The following is a 16,348-nucleotide window of genomic DNA, read 5'->3' as shown; positions in this document are numbered from 1 at the left end:
AAAAAGAGAAATTTAAAGATAAAAGATAATTGAACTTTCAATTATAAATAATAAAATATAATATTTCCCGACATTGAATTGAATTATAATACTTTCATTTTTTTTAAGGAACGCGTACGTGTTTACAACAACAGCACGCCGCGCTCCCACTTCCTAAGTAACAACGTGTTGATAACAAAAAATAATGATTAGGCCTAATAAAATTGCTTTAATAAAATAATTTAAAAGTATTGTGATTTTCAAATTAAGTTTGATCATAATTATTATTATTTTTTTTCGAAATGCACCCGTGGCAGTAGGCCTAGTTGTCAATGATACATAATCGTATCATAATTTAGGCCTATCTAACTTCTCCAAAAATAAATTTAATAATAATTGCACTGTTTATTTTAGAAAAGCAACAACGCTAATTACAGTTGTTTACAGAAATGGCATTACCAAATTGTGTTTAGACAGTGATCCCATGTAAACATTATTTACTCGCTATGCAGATTTCATACTCGCTTTTCTCGCTACATTTGGGTCGCTATTTGTATGCACTGGTGGCTAAAAGATATAAGACTCGGGAAATTTGTCAACATCGAAATAAATGTTATCCATGGTAAATAAATTAGACCCCTAAAACCCGAGTTTTTAAAAATATCTAACACTACTTTTACAACAAGTTGATCGACGAAGGTCGCATATGACGTCACTGTACCACGTGACTACCTATCTAATTAACTAGGCTTTTTGAAATCGGGGCTTAGATTTAAGTCCGTATTGTGGCTAATTATCGCAATACTTCAGCGAACGAACTATTACAATTAATTTCTATAAGCATAAGGAAGACAAAATGCATATAATTCTGTATACTTTGAAAACACGAGATGTGTCCTTTAATACTATTAACAAGGAGTGTATGACTGCAATGACATACACGCTATGAACTTCCGGAGTTATGGGAGTATAATGAGAACTTGCAAGTGCTATTTCAATCCAGTTATTTTTATCATAAAGCGTGACCCACTTCATATTGTATATGGTTATATTTACATTTAATAAATATTCCTACATGAATAGTTGATAAAAATATTGAGCTGTGATGGCGACTCTTATCAAAGCTATCCAAGGTTATCAACTTTAACGGGTTATTTTTTTAAACCCTGTCATGTTCTGATGCACGCACATGCATTTGGAACGGAAAACCCCAAATGATATTGAATGCACATTGGTAGTTTAATATCCAAATGACATAGATATTCAAAACGCATACCGGCTTGTGATGTAGATGTCCATACCAAATTGTAATTGCATAATATGACACGGGTATACATTTACCAATTTATTATGATGTATGTACATGTATACGGTACTCCCGGGAGATTCGCTATTTGGGTGTTGGAGTTGTCGGTTTCTTTCTGATCACCCTGACTGGGGATCTCTGCGAGGCCGCTCGTTTTCGAAGTGTCATTTCTTAGTAAAATACACATCCGGTATGCTAATTTGCATAGATTAAATGGAGATCGAAAATTAAACCACGTTGCATAGGTTGAATCTGCCTAATGATTGACTTTTTTCCAACGGAGTATTAATGTGACGTAGATGAATAGAATGTGTAGACCCAGCATACGGGGTGTTTCCAAATTAATACAGACTATTTGATTTAAAATGAAATAATCTCGATTATAGAATATCATGAGGATATCAAGAAAGATGGATCCGTGTCACATATGATCCACATTTTGAGAAGCCATGGGCAAAACTGTAGATCCTTATTTACTAACTCAAATCATGTCTCTCTCAAAACAAGTATCAGTTTTATAGTATTCCAAGTTTACAGTTATGAAAAATCCAAATTTCTCCATTATCTACCAACAATTGTCAAAATCGATGCATATACAACTACATGTAGATATCATAGTGATGATAAGCATCACAAAAGTGTCCCGCTTTGTGGCATTAGTTTGCTAGGTTCAAGACAGTCCGTAACTCTTTCAAATTAATTACTGCAGGAAATTTAGAATTGGTAGGATGGAATCTATCTTCATTATCGTGTTACGATACATAGACAGATGTACAGACAAACAAAGCGATATGACCACAATATTTACAGTGTCTTTCTCGTGGTGTATTTCAGCACAAAATTCCAAGACGTTACGGAGGAAACACTTTATCATATCACAACGAAAGTGTGAACGAAGAGACGGACAGACAGACGATCAGCGTGATTCCTGTAAGGCTTCCGTATTTTATGTGTATAATACCTCATTATCCAATCCAACATTTTCATCCAGTGATGATAATCTAAACCCGTCTCTAGAGGGAGGGGCAGCAAACTTGGTCAATAACATCCAGGAAACAGGGCAGACTGCTTGATCAATATACATCTTTCAAGCAATTCAGATTCCATTGTATTAATAAACTATCTCACCCTGTACTCTGGCACATTTTTTTTCTCATGTCTCAATTTTCCTCGCGCTTATAATAACTGCAATTACATGCATTTAATATTGAGCGAGATACTAGACATATTTGTATGTTGTTTTACGTCCCTGTTGAGAATCTGGCAGAGACGTCACCAGCTTCATGTGTTAACCCATGTATGGCGCTCCCTGCCAATCCGCTTCACACACACATATATTCAGGATCATAAGTGATTTGAGCAATTGTTGGCAATAAAGAGGAAATTTGGAATTTTTCTTAGCTGTGACCTTCCTGTAAACTTGGAATACTTTAAAACTGATACTTGTTTTGAGAGACATGATTTGGGTTATTAATTTTGCCCATGGCCTCTCAAAATGTGGATCATATGTGACACGGATCCATCTTTCTTGATATCCTCATGGTATTCTATAATTGATATTATTTCATTTTAAATCAAATAGTCTGTATTAATTTGGAAACACCCCGTATGCTGGGTCTACACACAGCAATACTCTGTTGAAAAAAAAACCGTCAATCATTAGGCAGATTCAACCCATGAAACCATAGGCGCCTGGGTCAAGGATATTGCACTGTAACCTATATGTAAACAACTTCACTTTTGAAAGATTGTACTTCTCTTCTGACATGACCCTATTTAAGGAATGAAAATAATTTTGACCTATGTTAAACGATATATACATGTAATCTAACTTGGTGCAGTTTATGCTTTATAATCCGGATTATAAGAAACTGTATCTAGTTTGAGTATATCGTATAACATAGGTCAAATTAGCTTCACTCCTGATGATTTAATGCAAAAAGAAAACAAAAACTACACTGAACAAGTCTTACTTTATAAAAATATTTAACAGACACAGAAGGACTGATAAATAGAACTTACTTGCACTAGCTGTTATGTTAAAAACATAGACGTGCCGTATACTGACGTATTTTTTTTTTTTGTCTTGGTTGTCAAGGGGGCGTTTCCCCACACCAGTTACATTATGAATTATACACTATTTTTTAAAGTGATCTTCTTATTATAAACCTATAGAATACAATGTATCATTACTATAATTGCAGGCGAAATTAACAAATACTGCATACACTAATGAGATTCAGATGCACTCAATACACATAAATATTTTGATTCATATGGGTTGAAAGAACTTGTTTCCAAATCTTTTTTGTCTTTAAACACAATGCAAATGTACGGAAGCCGATAGGTGCCAGGGTATAGAATTAATATTTATTTAACTGGCGGCCGCCACTTAATTTATATGGCGGCCGAGACTCAAATTAAATCATTTATATGGCTGTCACCAGTTATTAAATTCCTCTCTCTTTCTCTCTCTCTCAAAATGAAAGGGGTGTAATCCCTCCCAATGCTTAGTAATATGTATGTGATATATATATATATATATAATTAAGAGCATTAAATTATTGTTTTTCTATTGTACTGTTAAATACGTAGAACCACGGGGCTGACCCTCCATTTTTTGGACAACGATCAATTTCTATTATTTTCACATGCAAACTATAATTATTTTCACATGTGAAATAAGATTAATTGGCGGATTGGCCCCCACCCCACTCTTTTGGTGGTAGTAATGAATGGTAAAAATGTAATAATGAATTAACTGATCAATTGAAGGATGAACAGAGCCCCCTCCCTCCAATTTAGGAGTACGAAGTTTGGACAAGAGACATTTTAGGTTCCTTTTCTGCTTGTCAACAATTGTAGAAGACAATTTCTCCTACGACTGCCCCTATGCACTTTGAAAAACGATGCTGCGTGTTTGCGTACTATTCTAAATCTTTCTAAAATAATCACTCAGCGATACAAATTACATTGTTTTTGGAATTGGCAGCCGCCATATATAAATTAAGTGGCGGCCGCCAGATAAAATAATTGGCGTCCGCCAGTTAATTTATATGGCGGCCGCCAGATAATAAGTGGCGGCCGCCAGTTAATTTATATGGCGGCCGCCAGTTAATAACTGGCGGCCGCCAGTTAAATAAATACTAATTCTATACCCTGGCACCTATCGGCTTCCGTACAAATGTAATATATCATCTTGAATGGTTGCAAATGAAGTATGATTTACTCTAGATGTGCCATTTTAAAGCCCAATATGATCATTTCATTTCAGTATTGAAAAACTGTAACATGAAGAGTTCGAACTGTAATGAAAAACAACAATGCTGAAACAAAACTAGGATATTATTGAGAAATTTGATATCATGTATAAGAAGAAATATTGAACATACTTTTAAAAGCAATTCAGGAATTCTTTTGTGTGAACAATAGCACATTACGTCAAACATTACAAGATTCTAAATTTAAAGACACGTAGATGGAAATGTGGAAATAATTAGGGCGCGACAGGGTATTGGAGACGAACTCTAACAGATTTGTTCTTAACGGTAAGAGTTACTAATCATTTCCAAATCATAGTTTTCAGTACGAGGCAATAAATGCACTCAAAGCAAGTATCTGGGGACTTTCACAACCTGAGATCTAAATATTCCATGAAGATGCGAACATGATACCCTAATCTGATTTCCTGTCAATTGTTTGAATAACAGGTTTAAATTACAGCGTTACTTTAGTCATTGTTTGCCTTTGTATGTTTAGGATAGACTCTATCCTACACATACGAAGGCAAACAATGTTAAAAATGTCGGTAATGTTTGTTTAATTGTCGTCTAGATCTACAAAGCATAGCGTCACTTCGGGGTCACTTTCTGTCGTCTGTCTTTTCGCCCATCTGTCTGTCTGTCACAATCTAACTATAAATGTTTCATAAAATTCAGTGTCAGATGGAGTTTTCATTTTTAGAATGTTTATCGATTAAATGATGGTCAGTATTAGTTGTTTCTGACTTCTTGGTTTTTAATACTGATATTTTATTTTTATTTACCGAAATGACAGTCTACGATCTACGATCTACCTCGTTTTTATGGATGAGTGTAAAAGTAGTGTCTACTATTTGTAGCGATATTCATTTAAAGCCACATGAGCTAACATTGACGGTTTTTAAATAACGAATACAAAATAGAAAATACATTCCATGGTTTTTCAATATTTTACTAATAACATCAAATACCACTATGATGTTAGGTCTCAAAAACCATGAGATCGGTAATAAAAGGGGAGAAATCTTATTTTCTAACCGCCAGCCTCGTATTCTTATTCGTTTTCTCAACATTCCGTTACCCCAGAGGTCGCTAGATTGTGCATGTGCGAAAATTGTAAACCATGGTCCAAAAGATTATGACCAGTATTTGAATTCCCCGGCTATTTGTAGCTGATTTTTAAAACAAAATCATGTTAATCATATTACACTGTTTCAAGCTGATATTTATACTTTCGCTTCGCCTCGTGATATAGGTTTGATCTGGGGGGAAACAGAATTTTGCCGAGTCGGAATACTCCATGATATACTTTACCCGTTTTAAAATATAATGTACATGTATTATACCGATACAAATATCAAAATTAGAATAAGATTTGATATCAATATTTTAAAGTCAGGACACATTCGCCATGAGTGTTGTCATTTGCTACCGTAAACTGGTTCTAAGTATACGAGAACCAACTAATACGCGATGCATGTACAATCATTATATGAGAACTTTTCATGAGATAAAATGAAGTTGCTATGGGCTTCCCTTACCGAAATACAAAGGTTCTGGCAAACAGTTGTGGTAAATTTGCCGCAAGTTTGCAGCAAACCTCTGGCAAATGTTTGCTGCAAATTCATAATTGTCATGCAAATGAGCTTTGTGGCAAACAGTTCTGGCAAGTTTGCGGCAAACAGTTCTGGCAAATTTGCGGCAAACGATTCTGGCAAACATTTCTGGCATGCATATTGATAACAATCTAGTTCTGGCAAATTTGCAGCAAACAGTTCTGGTAAATCTGCTACAAACAGTTCTGGCAAATGTTCGCAGCAAACAATTCAAGCAATTTTGTGGCAAACAAATTGGGAAATATACTTAGAATGAAGTATTTGGTTGAATCATGACAAACGCATTTTGGAGTAGCGATAATCTGATTTTTTATTGTCATTGATAATGACATTGAGCAACATATTCTGTTTTTGATTCCATTGACCTGTAATAATTGTATTTTAAGAGTTAGTGATATCATGTATATGTTGATTGTTACAGATATCATGTATATGTTGATTGCTACAGATATCATGGTACATGTTGATTGTTACAGATATCATGGAATATGTTGATTGTTACAGATATCATGATATATGATGATTGTTACAGATATCATGGTATACGTTGATTGTTACAGATATCATGGAATATGTTGATTGTTACAGATATCATGATATATGATGATTGTTACAGATATCATGTATATGTTGATTGCTACAGATATCATGATATATATATTGATTGTTACAGATATCATGGTATATGTTGATTGTTACAGATATCATGTATATGTTGATTGTCACAGATATCATGGTATATGTTGATTGTTTCAGATATCATGTATATGTTGATTGTTTCAGATATCATGTATATGCTGATTGTTACAGATATCAGGTATATGTTGATTGTTACAGATATCATGTATATGTTGATTGTTACAGATATCATGATATATGTTGAATGTTACATATATCATGGTATACGTTGATTGTTACAGATATCATGGTATATGTTGATTGTTAGAGATATCATGGTATATGTTGATTGTTACAGATATCATGTATATGTTGATTGTTACAAATATCATGATATATGTTGATTGTTACAGATATCATGTATATGTTGATTGTTACAGATATCATGATATATATTGATTGTTACAGATATCATGAATATGTTGATTGTTACAGATATCATGTATATGTTGATTGTTACAGATATGATGATATATGTTGATTGTTACAGATAGCATGTATATGTTGATTGTTACAGATATCATGTATATGTTGATTGTTACAGATATCATGGTATATGTTGATTGTTACAGATATCATGTATATGTTGATTGTTACAGATATCATGTATATGTTGATTGTTACAGATATCATGGTATATGTTGATTGTTACAGATATCATGTATATGTTGATTGATACATATATCATGATATATGTTGATTGTTACAGATATCATGGTATACGTTGATTGTTACAGATATCATGTATATGTTGATTGTTACAGATATCATGTATATGTTGATTGTTACAGATATCATGTATATGTTGATTGTTACAGATAGCATGTATATGTTGATTGTTTCAGATATCATGTATATGTTGATTGTTTCAGATATCATGCTGACGTTAACATTCAGTTATCTCCTTGTTTTCTTGGTCCTAGTGTTATACATAATAAACAAGCTAATGAAAGGAACACCGGACGTAACATGTAAGTCTTTGGAGTTTTGTGAACTAACAAAAGTACATGTACGAAGGTTGTCCAGGAAAATAGGGAAAACACACCGTGTACAATTCCTGATCTGAAAGTCGCCGGTCTATGTATGTGTAACTTTTCAAAGAAGTTTGTGTCGTTTTGGAGATATTGTTTCAGAAATCCTAGACTGAATATTTTAAGCCTTTTAAGCCTCATGGTACACTTATGGCGATATATGGATATTTTTGATTTGTCAAGATATATTTATGCTACATCGAATTGATTTCGAATTGGGGTGGACGACTGTCGTTGATGCATGTAAATCATAACTCTACTCAAATAATTTGAATCAATATTATGATTATCATTTGAGAGCCCTGCAGTGTGTACAAACATACACTATGTATCAACAGAAATCGTTCACAAAAGTACACGCACGCACGCATACAAGGAACTGTTATTAAACATAAAAGCAATAAATTCCAACAACTGGTTAAATACAAGAATTATGAAAAGTACTATCATGGCCAACGAACGAACTATTAAACTGTCAAATGTTCGGGACAACCTGTCGGTTCAGGACAAAGAAAAGGGTGGCTGAAGATATACCACCCCCCCCCCCCCCCAAAAAAAACCCCCAACAACCTAGGAACGTATTTACGCTGTAATTTACATGGTTAATGATTTGGCTTGCTAATCAATGTTTTCTAGTGAGCGAATCAGGAGGACATGTCCTATTCGTCCCATGGGATGATCCACTAGCCAATACTGACCTCCAGATCGGGACCATTAAAGTTGTGACAGTTCATATATTACAAGTATATACTGATGAAAAAAGAGGAAAGAAAAATATAGAAAAGAAACGCATAGAAGTAATTTTTCATTGAATATTTTCAAAGATTTTATTTTTGTCTAGAATGAATCGCCTTTTATATTGATATCTAACGCTATTGTTTACTGGATATACATTCTATAGAATTTGATGACAGTAAAAATTGTTTTCATAAAATCCTAAACTTGGTCGTTGTTACGTAAGATTGTCCTAATCCACGTGATTCAGACACCTGCACAGGTTTTCGATATTTGATTGTAGTGTCTTTAAATGCTTTTTGATAAATGCCGCATTTGAATGATGGAAAGGTGAAGGTAACGAACAGTGGTCAATCTCATAACTCCTATAAGGAATACTAAATAAAGAGTTGAGCAAACACGGACCGCTAGATATACCAGAGGTGGGATCAGGTGCATAGGAATAACGCATAAGTCGTCCAACTGCGTCATGTACAGAATCTGCCATTCCTGGGATTCGCAGAATATCAGATCAGACTGTTCACAATCGACTATAGGATGTTGATTGTTACAGATATCATGTATATGTTGATTGTTACAGATATCATGTATATGTTGATTGTTACAGATATCATGGTATATGTTGATTGTTACAGATATCATGTATATGTTGATTGTTACAGATATCATGATATATGTTGATTGTTACAAATATCATGTATATGTTGATTGTTACAGATATCATGATATATATTGATTGTTACAGATATCATGAATATGTTGATTGTTACAGATATCATGTAAATGTTGATTGTTACAGATATCATGATATATGTTGATTGTTACAGATATCATGTATATGTTGATTGTTACAGATATCATGTATATGTTGATTGTTACAGATATCATGATATATATTGATTGTTAGAGATATCATGGTATATGTTGATTGTTACAGATATCATGTATATGTTGATTGTTACAGATATCATGATATATGTTGATTGTTACAGATATCATGTATATGTTGATTGTTACAGATATCATGCATATGTTGATTGTTACAGATATCATGGTATATGTTGATTTTTACAGATATCATGTATATGTTGATTGTTACAGATATCATGGTATACGTTGATTGTTACAGATATCATGGTATATGTTGATTGTTACAGATATCATGGTATATGTTGATTGTTACAAATATAATGTATATGTTGATTGTTACGGATATCATGTATATGTTGATTGTTACAGATATCATGGTATACGTTGATTGTTACAGATATAATGTATATGTTGATTGTTACGGATATCATGTATATGTTGATTGTTTCAGATATCATGTATATGTTGATTGTTTCAGATATCATGTATATGTTGATTGTTACAGATATCATGCTGACGTTAACCTTCAGTTCTCTCCTTGTTTTCTTGGCCCTAGTGTTATACATAATAAACAAGCTAATGAAAGGAACACCGGACGTAACATGTAAGTCTTTGGAGTTTTGTGAACTAACAAAAGTACATGTACGAAGGTTGTCCAGGAAAATAGGGAAAACACACCGTGTACAATTCCTGATCTGAAAGTCGCCGGTCTATGTATGTGTAACTTTTCAAAGAAGTTTGTGTCGTTTTGGAGATATTGTTTCAGAAATCCTAGACTGAATATTTTAAGCCTTTTAAGCCTCATGGTACACTTATGGCGATATATGGATATTTTTGATTTGTCAAGATATATTTATGCTACATCGAATTGATTTCGAATTGGGGTGGACGACTGTCGTTGATGCATGTAAATCATAACTCTACTCAAATAATTTGAATCAATATTATGATTATCATTTGAGAGCCCTGCAGTGTGTACAAACATACACTATGTATCAACAGAAATCGTTCACAAAAGTACACGCACGCACGCATACAAGGAACTGTTATTAAACATAAAAGCAATAAATTCCAACAACTGGTTAAATACAAGAATTATGAAAAGCACTATCATGGCCAACGAACGAACTATTAAACTGTCAAATGTTTGGGACAACCTGTCGGTTCAGGACAAAGAAAAGGGTGGCTGAAGATATACCACCACCCCCCCACCCCCCCACCCCCAAAAAAACCCCAACAACCTAGGAACGTATTTACGCTGTAATTTACATGGTTAATGATTTGGCTTGCTAATCAATGTTTTCTAGTGAGCGAATCAGGAGGACATGTCCTATTCGTCCCATGGGATGATCCACTAGCCAATACTGACCTCCAGATCGGGACCATTAAAGTTGTGACAGTTCATATATTACAAGTATATACTGATGAAAAAAGAGGAAAGAAAAATATAGAAAAGAAACGCATAGAAGTAATTTTTCATTGAATATTTTCAAAGATTTTATTTTTGTCTAGAATGAATCGCCTTTTATATTGATATCTAACGCTATTGTTTACTGGATATACATTCTATAGAATTTGATGACAGTAAAAATTGTTTTCATAAAATCCTAAACTTGGTCGTTGTTACGTAAGATTGTCCTAATCCACGTGATTCAGACACCTGCACGGGTTTTCGATATTTGATTGTAGTGTCTTTAAATGCTTTTTGATAAATGCCGCATTTGAATGATGGAAAGGTGAAGGTAACGAACAGTGGTCAATCTCATAACTCCTATAAGGAATACTAAATAAAGAGTTGAGCAAACACGGACCGCTAGATATACCAGAGGTGGGATCAGGTGCATAGGAATAACGCATAAGTCGTCCAACTGCGTCATGTACAGAATCTGCCATTCCTGGGATTCGCAGAATATCAGATCAGACTGTTCACAATCGACTATAGGATGCTGGGATTAGAACACGCAGTCATTGCTCTGTCTCCGCAACAGTGCTGGTACCGACTTCAATGGTCGCAGACTCATAGAGTATTGCCATGGCAACACAGGCGAACATTTTCGTTTAGTGACGAATCTAGGTTTTTACAGTAACTGTAAAAGCCAAAATGAACATTTTGAGTAAAATTGTACCCAGGAGGTCGACGGATTTGGAGGGGCAGTGTTATGATGTGTGCAACAATATCCTATACAGATAGGACATCATTGGTTCGCATACATAGTACTTTGACGGCTCAACAGTATATTGATGAAGTCATATAGCCACACGTGGTTCCAGTAGTGCAACATCCCAGATCAGTATCGCAACACAGCAATGCCATATCACATACTGCTCATCTAACATGTGATGTTCTGCAACGACACAGTATCCAGGTTCGCAGCCTCAGACTTTGCCCAAGCTCTGTAGTTGGTGTGGAACAACATCCTTCTTTAATGACAATTGGCCAATAATCATCCTTAGACACCCCTCCCCCGAAATATCGCCATAATTTTTAGGTAACCTGAGTAAACTCAGACTCTAGGATAGGTCTAGATTAGTAATATCTTTTAATGTTAATACACATATTATATTATGTAAAGCCTTTCATCTGAGGGCATTGAAGTGTTAAGAACACATCTTGTTTCATACTGTTGCTGAACATTAGAATTTAGCTTAGATTTTCAGAACGGGAATTTTTTCTCTAAATTTCATAGCCCTGGAAGTAGCGCTACTTTTTCACCAGTACTCGGGTGACTGATAAGACCTGTGGGAGTAGTGATACTTTTTCACCAGTACTCGGGTGACTGATAAGACCTGTGGGAGTAGTGGTACTTTTTCACTAGTACTCGGGTGACTGATAAGACCTGTGAGAGTAGTGATACTTTTTCACCAGTACTCGGGTGACTGATAAGACCTGTGGGAGTAGTGATACTTTTTCACTAGTACTCGAGTGACTGATAAGACCTGTGGGAGTAGTGATACTTTTTCACTAGTACTCGGGTGACTGATAAGACCTGTGGGAGTAGTGATACTTTTTCACCAGTATTCGGGTGACTGATAAGACCTGTGGGAGTAGTGATATTTCTTCACCAGTACTCGGGTGACTGATAAGACCTGTGGGCCTCTTGTTTTAGAAATTGCTGGTTAGCAGCAAATGTCATTTTTAATTTGGATAATGCATTCCCCGAAAGTTGACCCCTTAAGTTTGTTGAAGACATTACTGAATACAATCTTCTAAAAAATGCATTGCAAAAGTTTGTCCTTATCTGAAAGAAAATAGGAAATATTACAAGGTAGCTGGTTAGAATGTACCATGAGCAACTAAAACAGTCAGATCAGAGTGATTGATAGCCAAATGTTGACTTAGGGCATAACTGTAATTGGCAATGTAAATATAAAAATATCAACAGGAAATACTAAACAGGACCCCTCCTTTAATGGATAACATTTGTGAACTCTGAATCAAACTCGTTTATTAGTTATTTTGTGTAGATCGTAACTCGTTTATTAGTTATTTTGTGTAGATCGTAACTCGTTTATTAGTTATTTTGTGTAGATCGTAACTCCTTTATTAGTTATTTTGTGTAGATCGTAACTCCTTTATTAGTTATTTTGTGTAGATCGTAACTCCTTTATTAGTTATTTTGTGTAGATCGTAACTCGTTTATTAGTTATTTTGTGTAGATCGTAACTCGTTTATTAGTTATTTTGTGGAGATCGTAACTCGTTTATTAGTTATTTTGTGTAGATCGTAACTCGTTTATTAGTTATTTTGTGGAGATCGTAACTCGTTTATTAGTTATTTTGTGTAGATCGTAACTCGTTTATTAGTTATTTTGTGGAGATCGTAACTCGTTTATTAGTTATTTTGTGTAGATCGTAATTGCTGTGATTTTCTGGACAACCCTCGTACATATTCCTAAACCAAATACAAGTGATTTACATGGCAAGTGATGATAAACGAGTTTTTCTTCATTTTCAATATTCAGGTCCAGTATTTCATATGAATTCATCTTCTCTGCACACGGAATTGTATTTGTTAGAACAGGACACATCTTTGTCAAATTATGCACAAGATGGATGGAACATGGAAAAACAACTGAAAAAATATAAAGGGATAATTTCGAAACAACCTTTAGACAGTCACACAGATACCAGTTTTGAAATCGGATTTACATATCTCGTACTTTCTAGAGTGTTGAATAATCAAGTTCTTCTCCAGATCGGGATTGCACATAGAAGTCTGATAGATTTTGATCTCACTTTGGGGAATCATAAATACGCCTGGTCAATTTCTGTCGCGGGATGCGATGATAATTATTTGTGTTTGGTTGCAGAAAATGATGGCAAAAAGATGGAGGAAGTTAAAATTTCGGAAAACGTTGTAAACTCCACGAGCTCTAAGAAACTGATATTTCAATACAGTCCAATAAATGCTTTCTTAATCGTTTCAATAAATGTCGTCACTAAGGAGTTTATAACTTTCCGAAACATCATGATCCAGGAAGAAATGTGGGCGGCATTCGCTGTTTATAACCCAGCTTTGGCAGAAACGACAGTAGCATCATTAAACTTGGAGCTTGATTTCACAACTCTTCACAGAGTTGTCTTTATATCCGATGATGAAAGATGCATTTCAAATGTTCAACTAACAGATAGCTATCAAACGAGGAACCGGAAAGGGAACCTAGAGAGGTATAGGGGAGTAGTGGGCGACATACAATTTTCAAGCAAATTTCTGGAAATCTATCCTCAATACTTTGAAGTCGTGATCGAAACTGATGTTTTTGCTCACCATCTCAGAACTAACGAATTTTTTTTCGAAATAGGATTTACACGTCATCAGCTTGTTGATAGTGGAACGATGCTGAAATATTTCAACTCAACGTGGTCAGTATGCGCGACATTGTGCCGAAAAAGTAAATATCATGTATGTTTGCAAACCTGGGAAAACAAATTGTTACGCAAGGAATGGGATATATTCCAGCTGGGGCGTTCAAAAATATTCAAAGACATTACAGTATTAGGCTTTGTTATCGATATTGAATTGCAAACAATAACTATCATTCGAAGAGGACAAAGGAAACATATTGACAAATTTAGTGGAGTTCCTTTTGATGAAGGTGTTTTTCCTGTTTTCGGCGTCAGTCATTGGCCCAAGATTTCATTAAAACTACAAACTGGGAACTCCATACCTAGTTATAGCATATTTGGATATAATTTCATACACCCTGCATGTCTTGTGGAACAGTAAATGTGTAATGGCGTTAACATATCAAATAAAAACTGCTTTATCGCCGTGTTTATTGACGTGGAAATTAAGTGCAAAATGAACAGCATGCTTCAAAATTTGTTGAACGTTTACTTGAAGACGAGAAGAGATATTAAATTCAGGTGAATCTAAAAGAAATGGTCAAACTGTAAAGTAAACCCTTACTTCTATTTACATCCATTTGTGTATGTACTACAATTTAAGTAATAATGATAACATTATCACATCCACGAATAGCCATCAGAGTAACTCTCCAGAATGTACATACACACTGTACTTAATATACTGTTTTCTATTAAGGTTGTTTGTTTTATTTACATCCCGTCCATGTGAGATATCAGTGAAGTACCATATATTTAGACCTAACCTTAGTGTTTACGGCAGTAGCAGTGAGTGTTCTTTAAAATTCTTTAAAAAAAAAAAAAAAAAAAAAATATTAACCTATGCACGATGTTCCAAAGCCTACGCTTACCGTGACACGTGACCTCTGTTATAAATTTATGGTCTTATGACTTTCGCGTTTACTACCGGGCGCTTGGAACAGTTACATGTAATTGTTAAAACGTGCCAGGTTTGATGTGGCACCGGGATCAATAATATAACATCGGCGTACTCCCAAGTCCACCAACAGGTGTGTAGCAACTATGTAAGTCCGTAAGCACATACATTTTGCATATCTATTGAAAATGGAATGAAGATATCAAACAAGAGACCCACAGAGCTTATCGATTATTTGGATATTAGTTGAAATATCACTAGCCTCCAGGGCTATGAAATATATAATGATTGTTCTGTTTAGCATATCTAAGTTCTTTAAAACACAAATACCCCTGAAAGGATCTATACTGACGAAAGACCTGGCATAATAGTATTTCTACATATAGAGTGTATCTGGTCAACTCCTAACATGAGTCAGTGGCACGACAATTACAATACATAAAAAATCTTAATATTATAGTTCACCTACGAATATAGAATGGTATAGATTTTAAACACACGTTATGCTTGTAATTCTAAATCAGGTCTACCAAAAGAAAAAAAAATACGTTTTACGTCAACCATGTGAGTATGTTTTGTGTATAATTTCTTTGTATGCTATTGGTGTTTGTCTTGATGGAAATCCGCTTGACATGGTTCTTGTTGGCACTCCAAGACAGGAGGGAAGCTAGGACTCTGAAATTTCTTGTTTACAATCATGGCATCCTCCAAACATCGTCCATACAAAACAGCTTTAGATTCTGCACAAGCATGTGACGAACAAACCAATGATGGACACTGGCTCATCACTTTTAGCTCAGATATTCCAGAACCTTATAACAAATCTTTAACAAAAGTTTCGCCGGTTTGTGATCCAAAAAGACCTACATGTTATCCTCGGGGAACCGAAATCAACCAAAACGTTGAAGTCTGGCACCCTTCTTGCAGTTGTCAAAAAGTACCATTTAAAATTTCTTCATGAACTTAGAACCCAGTAATTGACAAAATCTGCCTTTAGCCCAATTAGAGTAGAGATGTTGTGTTTGACAGAAACCATGACCTCGATGGCATTCCTGTTGAACATATCTAGTAAGAACTGTCCTATCAGGGTGTGATCATGACCAATGTTCACAGATTCAATATAACCCGAA

The 16,348-nt window shown here is 34.8% G+C and overlaps 1 protein-coding gene across 3 annotated transcripts; it reads left to right on the top strand.

Moving 5' to 3' along the window:
- The first annotated feature begins 4,759 nt into the window (after window positions 1-4,759).
- LOC125675682 (uncharacterized) lies at window positions 4,760-15,019 on the top strand. Of its 3 annotated transcripts, XM_048913470.2 has the most exons (4): window positions 4,762-4,833; window positions 9,981-10,079; window positions 13,438-14,143; window positions 14,278-15,019. In XM_048913470.2, exons 2-4 carry the CDS (start codon window positions 9,986-9,988, stop codon window positions 14,300-14,302), a joined length of 825 nt encoding a protein of 274 aa, XP_048769427.2. In that variant the 5' UTR covers window positions 4,762-4,833; window positions 9,981-9,985; the 3' UTR covers window positions 14,303-15,019. The 3 variants fall into 3 exon arrangements, with proteins under 3 accessions (XP_048769426.2, XP_048769427.2, XP_048769425.2); XM_048913469.2 differs by having other exon boundaries at window positions 4,760-4,833; window positions 13,438-15,019; XM_048913468.2 differs by lacking the exon at window positions 9,981-10,079 and adding an exon at window positions 7,712-7,810 and having other exon boundaries at window positions 4,783-4,833; window positions 13,438-15,019.
- Window positions 15,020-16,348: the final 1,329 nt, after the last annotated feature.

The sequence above is a fragment of the Ostrea edulis genome, chromosome 3 (assembly GCF_947568905.1).
Source record: "Ostrea edulis chromosome 3, xbOstEdul1.1, whole genome shotgun sequence".
In the NCBI taxonomy this organism is placed as follows: domain Eukaryota; kingdom Metazoa; phylum Mollusca; class Bivalvia; order Ostreida; family Ostreidae; genus Ostrea; species Ostrea edulis.
The sequence above is the reverse complement of the archived record's forward strand: the minus strand, read 5'-3'. Positions and strand labels throughout refer to the sequence as shown.

Coding starts and splice junctions, on each gene's coding strand:
- LOC125675682 (XM_048913469.2), top strand. CDS start 9,986: ATGCTGACGTTAACCTTCAGTTCTCTCCTTGTTTTCTTGGCCCTAGTG. Junction 10,080..13,437: donor AGGAACACCGGACGTAACAT/GTAAGTCTTTGG, acceptor TTCAATATTCAG/GTCCAGTATTTCATATGAAT.